The following is a 14986-nucleotide window of genomic DNA, read 5'->3' as shown; positions in this document are numbered from 1 at the left end:
CTCAGGGGCAGGCTTATGTGCAGCCTTGAGATGATGGGAGTTCAGGATTCTGAGAGGAGAAAGAAAGGCAAAAAGCACAATTGCAACATAGATTTCAGAAAAGCAGACTTGGGCGTTTACAGGGACCTACCTGGAAGAATCCAGTATAGTACTGGCCTGGAGAGGAGAAGGATCAGGATCTATGACAGCTTATTGATTTTCAAGAATCACCTCCTCCAAAACCAACAATGGTCCATTCCAGTGAGCAAGAAGTCAAGCAAAGGTATCTGGAGGCTTGCATGGATGAACAAGGGCCTCTCCTGACTAAACTCGCATGTAAAAAGAAAGGATACAAGATGCAGAGACAAGGACAGGAGGACAGGAGGACAGGAGGAATTTAGACATTGTCTAAACATGCAGGGATAAGGAAAGCCACAATGTGTGGGGAGTTGAATGTGGTGAGGAGTACAAAGAGCAGTAAGAGGCTTCTGTAAACAGGTCAGCAGCAAAATGAAGACAAGGGATAAAGTGGGATCACTGATGAAAAAAAGCAGGAACTCTGGTAGCAAAGAACATAAAAAAGGCCAAAGCACTCAAGGCCTTCTTCAGCTCTGTCTTTAAAGGTACCACTTGCCTCCAGCAATCCCAGGTCTCTGTGACTCAGTCTCAGTGGAGGAGGATCAGATCAGTGAACATTTAAACAAACTGGCCGTGCACATGTCCATGGGAGTCGATGTGATACACCTATGACTCAGTGCTGACAGAGGCTCAGTAATCTTAATGATCTGAAAGATCACGCCTCGGGGGAGGTTCCTGACAACTATAAGAAAGCATGTCACTATATTCAAGAAGAATAATCTGGGAAACTTGAGCCTCACCTCAATCCCTGGAAAAGTGATGGACCATGTATGGGACCAGAAGATCACTGGGAGTAGTCCTCACGAATTTACTAAGAAGAAATGATAGGTAACCAACCTGACAGCCTTCTCTGATGAAACACCTAGCTTGGTGGATGAGGGGACAGCAATGGATATTGTTTATCTTGAGTGTAGTAAGGCTTTTGACACTGTCTGCAAGAAAACGCTTATAGATGGACTGATGAGGTATAGGCTAAATAAGTGGACAGTAAGGTGGACTTGAACCTGGCTGAACTACTGAGCTTAAAAGGTTGTAATCAGAGGCACAAAGTCCGGTTGAAGGCCAGGCACTAGTGGTGTATCCTAGGGGCTGACACTGCGTCCAATACTTTCTAACATCTTCATTAATGACCTGGACAAATGGGACAGTGCACCATAGCAAGTTTGTTGATGACATAAAACTGGGGGCAGTGGCTGTTTCACCAGATGTTTGTGCTGCTATTCAGAGGGACCTCAACAGGCTGGACAGATGGGCTGACGAGAACCAAAGTTCAAAAGGAAGTGCAAATTACTGACCCTGGCGAGTAATAACCCCATGCACTAGCACAGACTGGGGGCTGATCAGCTGGAAAGCAGCTTGTCAGAAAATGCCTGGGGATACTGGTGGACACCATCTTGACCCTATAATATGCTCTTGTAGCAAAGGCCAATGACATCCTGAGCTGCACTGAAAAAAGCACTGCCAGCAGGGGGAGGGAGGATCTTTCCCCTCTATTCAGAAGTGCCAAGACACACCTTGGTGCTGTGTCCAGTTCAGAGCTTCCCAGTACAAAAGACATATGGACATACTGCAGTAAATCCAGTGAAGGACCACAAAGATGATGAAAGAACTGGAGCATCTGCCATACATAGAGAGGCTGGGAAAGCTGGGACTGTTCAGCCTGGAGAAGGGAATGCTCAGGGGAATATTACCAACATGTATAAATACCTGATGTGAGTCTATAAAGAAAATGGAGACAGACTTCTCAGTGGTGCCCATTCACATGAAAAGAGGCAATGGGCACAAATAAAAAACATACGATGTTCCAGTTAAACATAAGAAACATGTTTTTATCCTGTAAGAGTTCCACTCTTTTTTATCCTGTATGAGTTATCACTGGAACACGTTATCCCAAGAGGCTGTGGAGTCTCCATTTTTGGACACACTGAAACTTGACTGGACACCATCCTGGGCAGCCTGCTGCAGCTGATACTGCTCGAGCAGAGGGCTGGACCTGTTGGAGCAGCGGGACTACACAGTCTCAGCCACTCAATGATTCTGTGTGATTCTGTTACTAATTTGCTTGCAGTGTGCTCAAAGGGAGTATACAAAATCAACAAAATCAACCCCATGACAATCAAAACCAGTTACAAGATAAAAAATATTTTCTGATCAAAATATCTATTAATATGCTTACTCAAACCAGCAAACTACTAGGCACTCTACAAGAGACACCTGCCTGTCACCGCAGCAGGGTGAGAATGTCAAGTCCTTAGTAAAATGATACTCCTAGGTGAGGACGTAACGGAATAAATAATCAAAAAATGCAAATTGGATGTAACAAAGTTAATGAGTGGCATTTAAAATATATGTACCTATATACACACATACATATGCATGTATACATACGCATCTATACATACATGCACAGATAAGTAAAAATATATAAATCTATACATAAAATCTATAGATTATATGTGGATATGTACCTCTACACATACAAGTAGGATGAATGTATACAAATATAAGCACATACTGATAAAATGTTTTAATATATTGTACACTCTAAACAAACACAAATTTAAGAAAAACGTCACCATCAGCAACACTAATGGAATACATAGTATTCTCTCAGCCAAGTACCAATACTGAAACACCTACTAGGTCTATTTTTTCCCTACTACCCCTACCCTCCCCATAAACAAACACACTATGATACACTGAGAGTATTTAGCTCCATTTAACACTGAAGTCACCAGATAGCTCTGAGAAAAAAACAACTCCTGTTTCTAATCTAACACCTTGAGACCGGTACAATGGGAAACCAAGAAATTTACAGAAAGTGAACTGCACTCTTCAAGTCACAAGGAACAGCCTGCATGCAATGAAAAATACCCATTTTTTTCTCAAGTCAAAGTAGAAGAGCATAGCTAAATTATTTTAGCCACTAAAGTAATATTACGGTAACCTTAGCTGATTTTCCCTTAAAGATTGCAAGGTTGACAGCACATGAAGACACTACAAATTGGACTGCAGCAAGACTTGAAGATTTCACACCTTGTCCTACCAATAACAATACTTAAGGTTCATACTACTGTTTAGGGTAGAGATAGCTCTAGTGCCTACATCTTGCAATAGTGGGAAATAAAGTTTCCTTCTATCCTTAGAGGTTAATATTAAATAAAACTTTTATATCTGTAGATACCAACAGTTTAAAAGTAAACAGTGGCTTCCCAGAGATGTATATGAAATGAGCAAGCTACTGTCATTTCAGAAGCTATACAACTGTGCTGCAAATAGTTAATGTTCTTCACACCCACCACTTCAGGTGATGATGTTGGCTGTGTTTCACCACCAGTTTTGGGCAATACGCTGGGATTCTGAGTATCTCAGCTACCCCTATTACCAAGGGAGTATAAGAGGGTATGGGGTAAATCAGGAAATCTCTAGATTCCATTATCTGTAGTTTAGAAATACAACACAGTGACAGGCACTATGAATTACAGTTTCTCAGGGGAATGTCATAGATACTTACGAAACAGTTTACAGCACAAAGCAAAGAATAACCTGAAAATCCCAGAGCAGCAAAGTAAGGGCTGCACAGAAATCTACTGCCTTACAATTTACAACACAGATGCAAACAGCAGCAGCAGTGGGGGCAGAGGGACAAAAAAGAAAATAAAAAGAAGAGGGGGGGGGGCAATATTGTTGCAAAATAAGTGGTTGTAAAATGATCAGGGACAGATTTGGAATAGAAACTAATCAAAGGAATGAAGTCATGGCACACATGGGCAAGAAAACCTTACTTGTTTTAGATTATGGTGTATTATATTCCCAAACAGTTTAGTACCTCCTGTGACAGCAAGGCTCAAGTCTTCAGTGAGTCAAGCAAACCTCTCCTGGTCTATGTTCCAAGTTCCATCAGAGCTGTGAGCCAGTGGGGGACACAGCACTGAGTGCTCAGCAGTAAACACAAAAGTTCTAAATCTTGATATTGAGCCTAATTCTAAAACAAAATCCCAGAGATCCATTAGACTTCATCTTCAGAAACAAACAGCAAGATCTGATAATTCTTCAAGAACATGAAAATGGAAAGGCTATCAGGGACTCTAAATAGATCCAGAAAATCTGTACTGAATGCAAATATAAAACATATAACAAGGAAAAAACATTTCACAGCTACTTCAGAAGTCTGAAATCATGCCCAGTGAGATCAAGAGTGCTTTTCAAAAATAAAGCCAGCAAGGAGAGGTGGTGGCTTCTTGAGGACATCTGCTGTGCAGGATGGGCCCTGTAAATACTATCTGTTCACTAGTCTTCGAAAATTTATCTTCCACACCTCAGAAGCATGTTACAGACTTTTCCTGACACTGGGTAGGATTTTCAAGAACACTCACTATTCTGCAGGGCCAGAGTGAGACTGGAGCACTGTAGTGGTCTGACCGTGCCTGAAGGCCAGGCGCCCACCAAAACCACTCTGTCGCTCCCCTTCTCAACCAGAGAGGGGAGAGAAAATACAATGAAAGGCACGTGGGTCAAAATAAGGTCAGGGAAATCACTCAGCAATTACCATCACAGACAAAACAGACCTGACTTGGGGGAAATTAATTTATTACCACTCAAATGAGAGTAGAATAATGAGAAATAAAATGAAAACTTAAAAACACCTTGCCCTCAACCCTTCTTTCTTCCCAGGCTTAACTTAATTCCCGATTTCCCTACCTCCTCCCCCGAAGCGGTGCAGGGGAATGGGGGCTGCGCTCAGTTTATCACACGCTGTCTCTGCCGCTTCTTCCTCCTCACACTCTTCCCCTGCTCCCGTGTGAGGTCTCTCCTATGGGAGACAGTTCTCCACAAACTTCTCCAACATGAGTCCTTCCCATGGGCTGCAATTCTTCACTGACTGCTGCAGCGTGGGTCCTTCCATGGGGTGCAGCCCTTCAGGAACAGTGTGGGTTCCCCACAGGGTCACAAGCCCTGCCAGCAACCTGCTGGCTGCCCATGGGTCACAGTCTCCTCTCAGCATCTGCTTGCTCTGGTGTGGGGTCCTCCATGGGCTGCAGGCGGGTATCTACTCCACCATGGACCTCCATGGGCTGCAGGGGGACTGCCTGCCTCACCGTGGACTTCACCACAGGCTGCAGGGGTATCTCTGCTCCTGCACCTGGAGCACCTCCTGCACCTGGAGCACCTCCTGCTCCTCCTTCTCCACTGGCCTGGGTGTCTACAGAGTCATCCACTGGCACAGACTTTGTTGTTTGGTTTTGGGTTTTTTTGGCCCTTTCACAGACGCACTACACTGTCGCTGATGGGATCACCTTGGCCAGCAGTGGGTCCATTTTGGAGCTGGCTGGCATGGTCTCCATTGGACATGGGGGAAGCTTCTGGCATCTTCTCACAGAAGCCACACCTGTAGCTGCCCTGCTACCAAAACCTTGCCATGGAAACCCATTACAAGCACTTCTTCAAAACCTTGGTCCCTGCTAATTTGATGAAAAAGACTGCCCCTTAAATGGAAACAGTTCTCTTAATGTCTACAGACATAGTTGCTGTTAAATGAAAAAAAACCCTCTTGCTAACAAACTTGACAGATGTGCAGAACACAGCAAGAAGTTAACGATTGCACAAGAAACAGAGCACCAGACCAGTCTGCACAGAGACCTCTAGAGACTTTCTTTTCCAATTGATTTTAGCATCTACTGTAAAAATCTAAGACAGTATTACCAAGATGTCAACTGAAGGAGTATTTTTCTGGATCTGCCTATAGTGCATATGAAAGATGACACCAAATGAATGAAGCCAGTCTCCTTCCTCTTTTCCTCCAGAGCTTGTTCCTAATAATTACAACTGTGCTTCTGGTCTATTTTCAAAAAAGGGGAGGGTGAGGAAGGAAGGCAGGTAGCAGACAGGGAGGGAGAGAGAGAGAGAGCAGTGGATAGACCAGAGAAATCTGCAAGTCAGACTGTCTTTTTCACTCCAAAATTTTGAAACAGATGATGGGAAACTGGAAATAGTAAGGGAGGTGGGGTATTTTCCACACGATTTGTCATCAAATTTTCTGCCAACATTGAATGAAAACTGAGCATTCAATGTGATACTTTTATAAGACTAAGTTTTAAACATGGATAACAATAACAAAAAAAAACAGTTAAAAATAAAAGGAACAACCAAATGCTCCAATCATGAAGTCAACACAGTTCAAAGATCTTGGCCTAGGCAGGTAAGATGTGAAAAACTTATTTTCTCCTCAGATTTTTTCCTTTAATTCTGCAGTTGTTACCTTCTTTAACTTAAGTAACAGTTTGACTTTCTTCTGCATAGACCTCTAAAATCTGAACTTTTTTTCTTTCATTAAGAACCAATAGAAAAATAGTTTTAACTATGTACTGACACTATGGGACAATAAGGGGAAACTTCAGCATTCTGTACTACAAAAGATACAAGGCTATTTTAAATTCTTAGTTTGTATGGCTAACTACCGAAACTGCTGCCTGAAACTGAATTTTACATAATATAAGCCATTTAGCATGTCTTCTTTATTCTTAATAGAAATATCAACAAGAAACTTGTAGATAAAGACAGTTCATTAAGAAAGATTAGCAGGCATTGAATTACAGTTATACTGATCAAATATATACCTATATAGTATGTCAAGTATAACTCACATACTAGTGATATGGAAAAATACTATCCTTCATCACTACATCAGCTAAGTATCTAGGAAGAAAAACACTTAAGCACATGAAAAAAAAATATACAATCAGTCTGCCAAACTGTTTTCCATAAATGTAGGTTGGTTGTATGGAAAAACATACAGGAAAAGACTTGAAACACTTCAAAAATAAGTACACTGTCCATCTTTCTGTTGCCTCAAGTTCAGACTTTATGTCCAAGAAAGTATTTATTTTAATTACATCTTTAAACAAGATGTCTGTGACAAATTTTAAGAGGTTGTTTTGCAGTGAACAGCAAAGAATACATTTTGGGAAATTTAAAGTTTAATGACTTGGCCTACTCAGTCTGCAATATCCTAAACTGCAACCAACAAGCAGTAACTTTGCAAACCTTGATTACGTGACTTTAAAAATGTCTTCTTTGCTGTCCCTAGTCCTCTCACACACATATCTATATTTATGAGAATAATTTCAGAGGTAATAAAGCTTTTAGTCCATTCTCAAATTCCAGTGATTGCTTCTTTCAATACAATTTTCCATTAAACCTGCCTATTTTTATTGACTCTCAAAACCCCAACCTTTCAAATATGAAAATAAGAAGACATCCTTTTTCCTGTAAAGATTTCAACAAATACTAGGACAACAATTTAGGTCAGAGGCATCAAAAATCATATTTCTATCTTTTTCCCTAAAAGACTTAGATACCGACTCCCTACAGTAAAATTATTTCTGCTTGGAAAGCAAATAGGAGCAGCCATGCTGATGAATTCTGCAACCCAACTTCAGGCAATTTAAGGCAATATTGAAGGTAATTCTATTTGACTAACACAAGAGTGATAAACACTGCACGCCTTTCCCTAAGAAGGGAAAAACTGATAATTTCCTGACAATCCACTTAAAAGTTAGCCACTGTCTTCCACCAGTGTCTTAATTTTGAGGAATTTGGTAGTCTAGTCTATTCATGTAACTCATTCCATTCTTCATTTCTTTTCCACAACTCAAATAATGCAGCACTAATCTCACAGGCTGAGTATAAAGAAACGATGTGTGAGACCTAAGAGAAAGTTTAAATCACTGCACTTTAAAATTTTAGTACAGGCCCGTGTAGACTTCTGATGACTCATCAGATTTGACTTTTAGGCTTAAAGCTTTTCTAAATTTAGGGCATTTACCCTTTCCAATCAAATATTTACACCACTGATCATATTGACATTTTGTTATTTTCAGTGGAGATTGCTAGTTCTCTGACCCAATGCTAAATACAGAAGTGTAATTTTTAAAGTCCATACATACCCCAAAACTGATAATATTATACTAAAAGTCAAAATGTATCAGGGAGAGTCTGAACTGTCATCTACTGGTAAACTTCAAAAGCTTTACATCTTGTGGAACAGAATGGCATGAAAATACACCATTGCACAAAATGCCTGTAACGCAAGACACTGCTTTGTGAGTGGAACAACAGTGGTTTTGACAACACTCAGACTAAGAGGCAATGAAATCATGAAATACTTACTTAGCTCTGATTACATCGCAGTCCTTTTGAGATAGTTCTTCCTGTTTCACAGCTACCTGAGATGACAAGTTACTGCATATGCTGTGCAACTCTCTCATTTGTTCTCTTGCCTCTGTTAAATCAGTTTCCAAATTCTGTAAATGAAGAATTTGAAATGTATTAAAGGTAATATATAATGAAGTGTTAAAATCTATTATGCATGTTATCTATATATATATAAAAATGGATGTGCACACACATACATGCATGTATTTATTGTGATCTAAGCAAATATATATAGGTATATGTGCATGTATACTTGTATGAAAAATGTGAAATGTCAGGAAAAAAGGTGTATTTAAAATTTTAGATTTTCCACCTGTTCTTTACTGTAGGAAGTTTTCCTTAATTCATTTGCTGCATATGGAAGGAGAATCCTGAATCAAATCTTTGCAAAGCAATAGGACACTAACTACCGGACCAACTAAACCATGTTCTCTGTATAGAAATCAAACACAAAAAAACCCTCCTCCTAACAAAAAACAGCTATAGATTCATTCTCAAAATAACACACAATATTGCACACATGAACTAAGAATCATCAATACAGATTAATTTTTGATACTACTTGTTAAATCTGCTCTGATTTTGCACTTGCAATTCAGTGCAAGTAGTAGTTTCTTCAGGAAAAGAAACTGTGTACAAGAAGACTTCTGGAATGCTCATTGAAAACAATGTGAACAAGCAATAGTTTGCCTATTACAGTAAGCCTTACTGTAGACGTTGGTCAGCAAAGTGTGAAGGTATATCTAGGAAACGTAGCAGTAAGGCAGCTTACGCAAACAAGACTTCAACCTCTACAGTGTGACCTTACTAGAGTTCTCCAGAGGTTTAGCAGCTCAGAGGAGTACTTCAGTCCTTAAGAAGCTTCATATGGCTATTCTCCCAGAGTGTTTTGAGGCAAGAATAGAATCATTACAGCAATATCTACAGCAGAGATTCAGAAGGTGGTAAAGGCTTTAGACCTACTTTGATATTATGCTACTCACAGACACAGTTGCTTGTTCTCAGTAAGGCAAATATTCCAGGATTCACCAATAATCTAAAATAAATGCCTCCTAGTATGACAGCATTCCCAACCTACAGCCAACAGTATACTAGTTTATCTTCCATTTACATACAGACTTAAAGAAATAGAGATGCACATTTTTTCCCTTTCAGCAAAGATGTTTCAAATACTGAAGGTCTCAAAGTATTTTTAAAACTGAAAAGCAAATAATTATTTTTTTTGTCTTTAAAACAGAATGAAAGTGTCTTACATGTATTTGGATTTATCAAAGGTGCAGTACAATCAAGCTTTTTGAATTTGGACAAGAATTACCATGCCCTGTTAAAAACAGAAATATTAATGTGATAAAATAGAAAAATTAATAAGTGAATAAGGTAGGAAAATTATTTGTCTTATCATAAATCTCAGGTTATACACCTGGTGTACCTGACTAATGAGTCATCATTCAATCTCAAAGGCTAGGCAGCAAATATTTATTTTTTTTCTCAGATAGCAAAAGATTTCAGAATGGTAGGAGGCAGTCCATTCTATCAACACATGAAAATGTTTAAGTATAATAAGATATTCGTAACTTGCAGTCAAACAATCTTAGGGTTTCTCTCAGTATTTGTTCTTCCACAGCACCTGACAGTTATTGTATATGTGAACGGAAATGACAGGAGTTCACATTTTCTGTGAATAAACCCTATTTGCCTATCTTTCAAACCACACCACAATGTTGCAGAGGTTTCTCATGGAAGACATTAAAAAATATCTGATCTTACCAATGCTTAAGTTCCCATCACCCATTGCAGGGTACAATACAAAGAATAGGTAACAAATTATTTTGTCATAAATACAACTTTAGAAGCTATACAATTGCAGAATTTAAAAACAGAAAAAAAGCATCTTTCAGTACTTAACCCCATTTGTGACAAACAACCTCAGATTTTGATTTCAGCTAACAAATCAATCAGTTCAATCTTCTGAACTTATTTTGAAATTGCCTTGTTTTTTAAGCATTACTGAAAGGGCAAAACAAAAACAGGTGCAAGAAGGGACTGGTTATACAAATAGATTATATACTGAAATAACCTGTATTGAGGCATTTAGTAGATCCTTTGTACAGAAGTCAGAAATCTCAGATTATGAAATAACCTACAATCTTTTACACTCAATTTGAGTATCTCTGCTTTTTAAAATCTCATGGAAGTTATGTTGCCTTCAGTTGATACATTAGCCAAGAAGGTAGTTGCATTGCATACACATGCAGACTGAAAATTTGCTAAATATAAATTCTCCTAAACCTGATTTTCAAATTAAATCTAGTTTCAACTGTATATACAAACAGTTTAGAATTCAATATTTCAAAGCATATTAAAGCAAAGTAAGAGTTATTAAAAACACAGTAAGTCTAAACATCTAATAACTCAGTTATATAGTTTCTTCCTCATAGGAAGAAAATGCATATTTTGGAGAAAAATACAAAACAGAGTAAAAGATACACTTCTTTATGACAGGACTGAAAGTAAAGCACAAAAATAAGTCTAGTCATTATTTCTAGCCGTGAAAATGTGGTGATCCTAACCTTCAAGCCCAAGAACTATGAACTCTGAAAAATAAAAAAAAAAAGGTGAATTTAAAAGAACTTCAAACATGAAAAGCTTAAAACACATACAAGGCATAAGCCAGCATATTTATGCATAATTATTGATTCACTGTGAATTAACACTAAGGTTTTGTTATTTGTAGCTTCAAACCCTTGGGAAATCACTTTTAAATACAGTAGCTTTGTTTTCATGTTTTTTCTTGTTACGTATTATGACAGAAGTAAGAGTATTGTTGCAGGGTTCCATCTCAATAGAACTCACTTTTCAGTGGAACTAAAAAATCAGGCTGCTCTTGACAGAGATGGCTGTTTCTCAGTGTTTAACGTTAAAAGAGAACACCTCTCCCTGTTTCTTTGAAAGCTGTCACCTTCAGACTCTGGGAACTTTAAAAAGCACTTTGTTTCTGTTTTGGGGTTTCTTTCTAGTTAGCAATTCCACTATCTTTTAGCCTAACTTCATTTAAAACATGCCAGTCTGACACTTTTTGTTGTCTACATACAAAGCCTATTGTGCCTGCCTGAGTTTGGGAAAAATATACATTCTTAGTATTATCAAACATTAGCTTCAGTGACCTGCATCCGAAGAACAAAACTTAAATACCCAAGTCATTCTTAAATATGGAGACACATCCATGCATAAGGTGGCAAGTGACAGCTTTTCCACTTGTGCACTGTCAGGAGATGCAGGAAGCTGATATAAGCCCTGGGAAGCACAGAAGAGTAGTTCTCAAGAACTATTTCAAGGCAGAAAGCAAAGCCTTATGTTAATTTTTTATACGCTGTACATTATTTATATGAAGGTACATCTGGGAAAGACAAACAATAAAACACTACTGCCATCCTTTAAGCCACCTTATCAGGTCTCTTCCATTTAATCTGTCTCACTCAAATTTTGGCTAATATGACAAAACTTTCAAGAAATACTCTTTAAATGGACGAACAAGCCATAGGAGTTTTTCTTTCAATTTGAAGTTGAATTTTATACCTTAATTCAGCTTACAGTAAGGTCTGGAAACAACCAAATTCAGCTTATAGTAAGGTCTGGAAACAACCCGTCTTTGAAAGCAAGAAGTGACACTTTTCAGCACAGAAAATGGTTTAAAGACTGGGAGGAGAAAAAAAAAAGGGCTAGTACACTTAGTTCTGACTCTGAGCAGAGGGCCACTTTTCCAAAAGAAGAATCTGTTACTTAGACCTAGCATTTCTATCATCTAATACACATTTTTAAAACAGTGTTGGGGTAGCTCACATTGATACAGTTTCATTTTGTTCTTCCACAGATATAGGAGACTAACATGAAGTGTTTGTATACAGTATCATCTACTACATTGTTAAATACAGTGTTTATTATTGAAAAACATGTACAACATGAGATGCCATTTCAACTCCCAAACTCAAGGCTGACAGGCAGAACTGACTTTCAGAAGGGGATACCATCATCAAATTATTTTTATCTATAACCTTTTTTACAATCAGTTGAGAACAACAATACAACTCCATTACTGAATTTGCTCATAAATTACTTTTTAAAAACATTTCAGGGACATGTTATATTGGGGTGTATATATTAGAACATCATCTGAAGCCAATATTGTGTAGTGTGATAATGTTGTAGTTGGCCTTTGTGGATAATGAAATTATTATTCTATATTGTTCATAAGTATCTCATTAAGAGTCAGTCTGGCATACAATATTGATTCTCAAGTGTAGAGTAACAGAAATGGGGAATGTTAGGAACAGAGGGAGAAATTAATTCAAATGGAAACAAATATTCAAGTAACTATTTACAGGAAAAGTAATGTATAAACAGTATGTATATATGTAAACAGAAAAATAATTTTATGTATTTTTACAAAACATTTATAAAAATAATGAGACAACGTATTACTACTTCCTAGATGTCAAATATAAACATTTCTCTCTTGAGGGCAGTATTTTTAATATGCTTCTCAATCCTTGCAGTAGTCTTGCGAGATAATCACTTCACCTAACTATCTGCTAGCCAAGGTGTATAGTCATTTGCCTAACATTGCAGAAAGGAATGTTCAAAAAAAAAAAAAAAAAAGGTAAAAAGCCAGGCCATCAGAGCCATGGACACATGCAGGCTGGCATTGACCTGGGGAGGTCTCCAGTCACAGCCCCTGCCTAAAGCAGGTTCAGCCAGCGGGTCCAGCCAGGCTGTCAGGGTTTTACAAAGTCAGTGGTTGAAATCTCCTAAGCATGGAGACGGCCCAGCCTCCTTGGGCCACAGCCCCACACCTGAGCTATCCTCCTGGGAAAAAGGCTTCTTCTTACCTCCAGCCTCTGCTTTTCCCGTTTCATTTTGTGCTGCCTCTCACCCTTCTGCCACATAAAGCTGTGAAAAGCACAGATGCATCTCCTTCACCCCACCCAGCTGGTGTCAGAGATGCTGTTGGATGGCCCTAGCCCTAGAGACATATCCCTTCTGCTGGATGAACCAGCTTGTCCCACAGCCTCTCCTCACAAGGCAAGATCTCCAGCTCCACTGTCTCACCTTCAGCCAACTTACTGATGTATTTCTTGTACTGCATCCAAAAATGGGTGCAGTATCTACAGTATTGAGCAGAGGAGGTCAATTCCTCCCGTGGCTCTTGTGGCCATGCCCTGCTCATGCCACTCTAGGCACTGCTGGCCCTCATTGCTGCCTGGGTGCACGGGGCTGGCCCTGATGCAGCTTGCTGCCCACCAGTGCCTGGGGCTGTCCCCCAGAGCTGATCCTCGGCCCCTGCATCCTTCCCAGGGCAAGACTCATCATTTGTCCTGGTTAAGGCTCCTGTTGGACTGTTTCTGTCAAAGTACCCCTGGATGGTAGCAGTGTCCTCAAGCACATCCACTTCCCCCCAGTTTGGTGTCATCTGCAAACCTGGCAAGCGTGTTTGCTGTTCCCTCTTCCAGGTCACTGCTAAAAACTTTAAACAAGACAGATCCAGGATAGATTCTGCAGTACACCACTTATTACCAGCCCACAGACAGAGTACAGCCCATTAACCACAGCTCTCTGATACCAAATATCCAAATAGTTATTCTAAACATGTTGTCCACCTATCCAGCTGCAACATCCTAACTTGGATACAACAATACAACAGGACAGTGTCAAAGATCTTACTAAAGTTAAGGTCAATCACATCCATGCTCTCCTCTTGTCCTCTGACACAACCACTTTATCACAAAAGCCAATCAGGTTTTTCAGAAACGATTCACACTTGGTAAACCCATGATTGTTTCTAGTCACTTTCTCAATTATGTGCCTAAAAAATGACTTCCAAGACTTTGTGATTTTCCCAGGGACTGAAGCAAGACCAACCAACTTGTTCTTGACTTAGCCTTTTCATCAGGCACCTTCCACGATCACTGCTACTTTCAAAAGATGAGAGGCAGAAGCCTGAGAGTGCTATCAGCCAACTTGAGCCAACTCTCCCAGCACCCTTGGATGCAGTTCAGCTGGTCCAATGCTTCTACTCAATGGCAAGGTACTACTACTCAGGTTCTTCCAGGTATCTCCCAACTCATTCACTCTTAGTACTTCTCCTTGAAGCCTGCCTCTAGGCCCAAATGCTTGGGAGAATCTTGTTGGAGAAGACTGAGGCAAAGATGACATTCAGTACCTCTGCTGTATCTATTACCTGCTGTCACTAATTCATCCTTCCCTTTCAGCAACAGGCCCTCATTCTCCTTGCTCAGCCTTTTACTACTAAAGTAGTATAAGAAGTTTTGTTATACTTGTCATCACTTGAAAGGCTCAACTGTAGCTAGGCTACCACCATCCCTGAGTACTCAGACAATGTTTCTGAACTCCTCCTTTGTAGCTTTCACTGTTTCCACTTCCAGAATACTGCTTTTCACCCTCACCCTACATTGGAGTGTGGTGATTAGTTGTGTTAAGCCAGGCTGGTCTCCTGATACATCCACTTCCTCTCCTGAGTATCAGGGTGGACCGTACCCGGGCTTGAAGGAAGCTGTCTTTAAAGATTTGACAATTTTCCTGAGCATTTTTACCCTTCAGTGCTGCTTCTCATGACATTCCACCTACCAGTTTCCTGAAC

At 39.6% G+C, this 14986-nt stretch overlaps 1 protein-coding gene across 3 annotated transcripts in view; it reads right to left on the bottom strand.

The window, feature by feature from the left end:
* Window positions 1-14986, bottom strand: part of CNTLN (centlein) — a 197755-nt gene that overhangs the window by 132881 nt on the left and 49888 nt on the right. For all 3 annotated transcript variants that reach the window (XM_080371891.1, XM_080371890.1, XM_080371892.1), the window contains one exon: window positions 8287-8420. In XM_080371891.1, the coding sequence (XP_080228017.1) occupies window positions 8287-8420 (134 nt within the window). The remainder of the gene's footprint in view (window positions 1-8286; window positions 8421-14986) is intronic.

Source organism: Falco punctatus, assembly GCF_963210335.1.
Source record: "Falco punctatus genome assembly, chromosome: Z".
In the NCBI taxonomy this organism is placed as follows: Eukaryota; Metazoa; Chordata; class Aves; order Falconiformes; family Falconidae; genus Falco; species Falco punctatus.
Note: the sequence above shows the minus strand (reverse complement) of the source record. Positions and strands in the feature narration are given on the sequence as shown.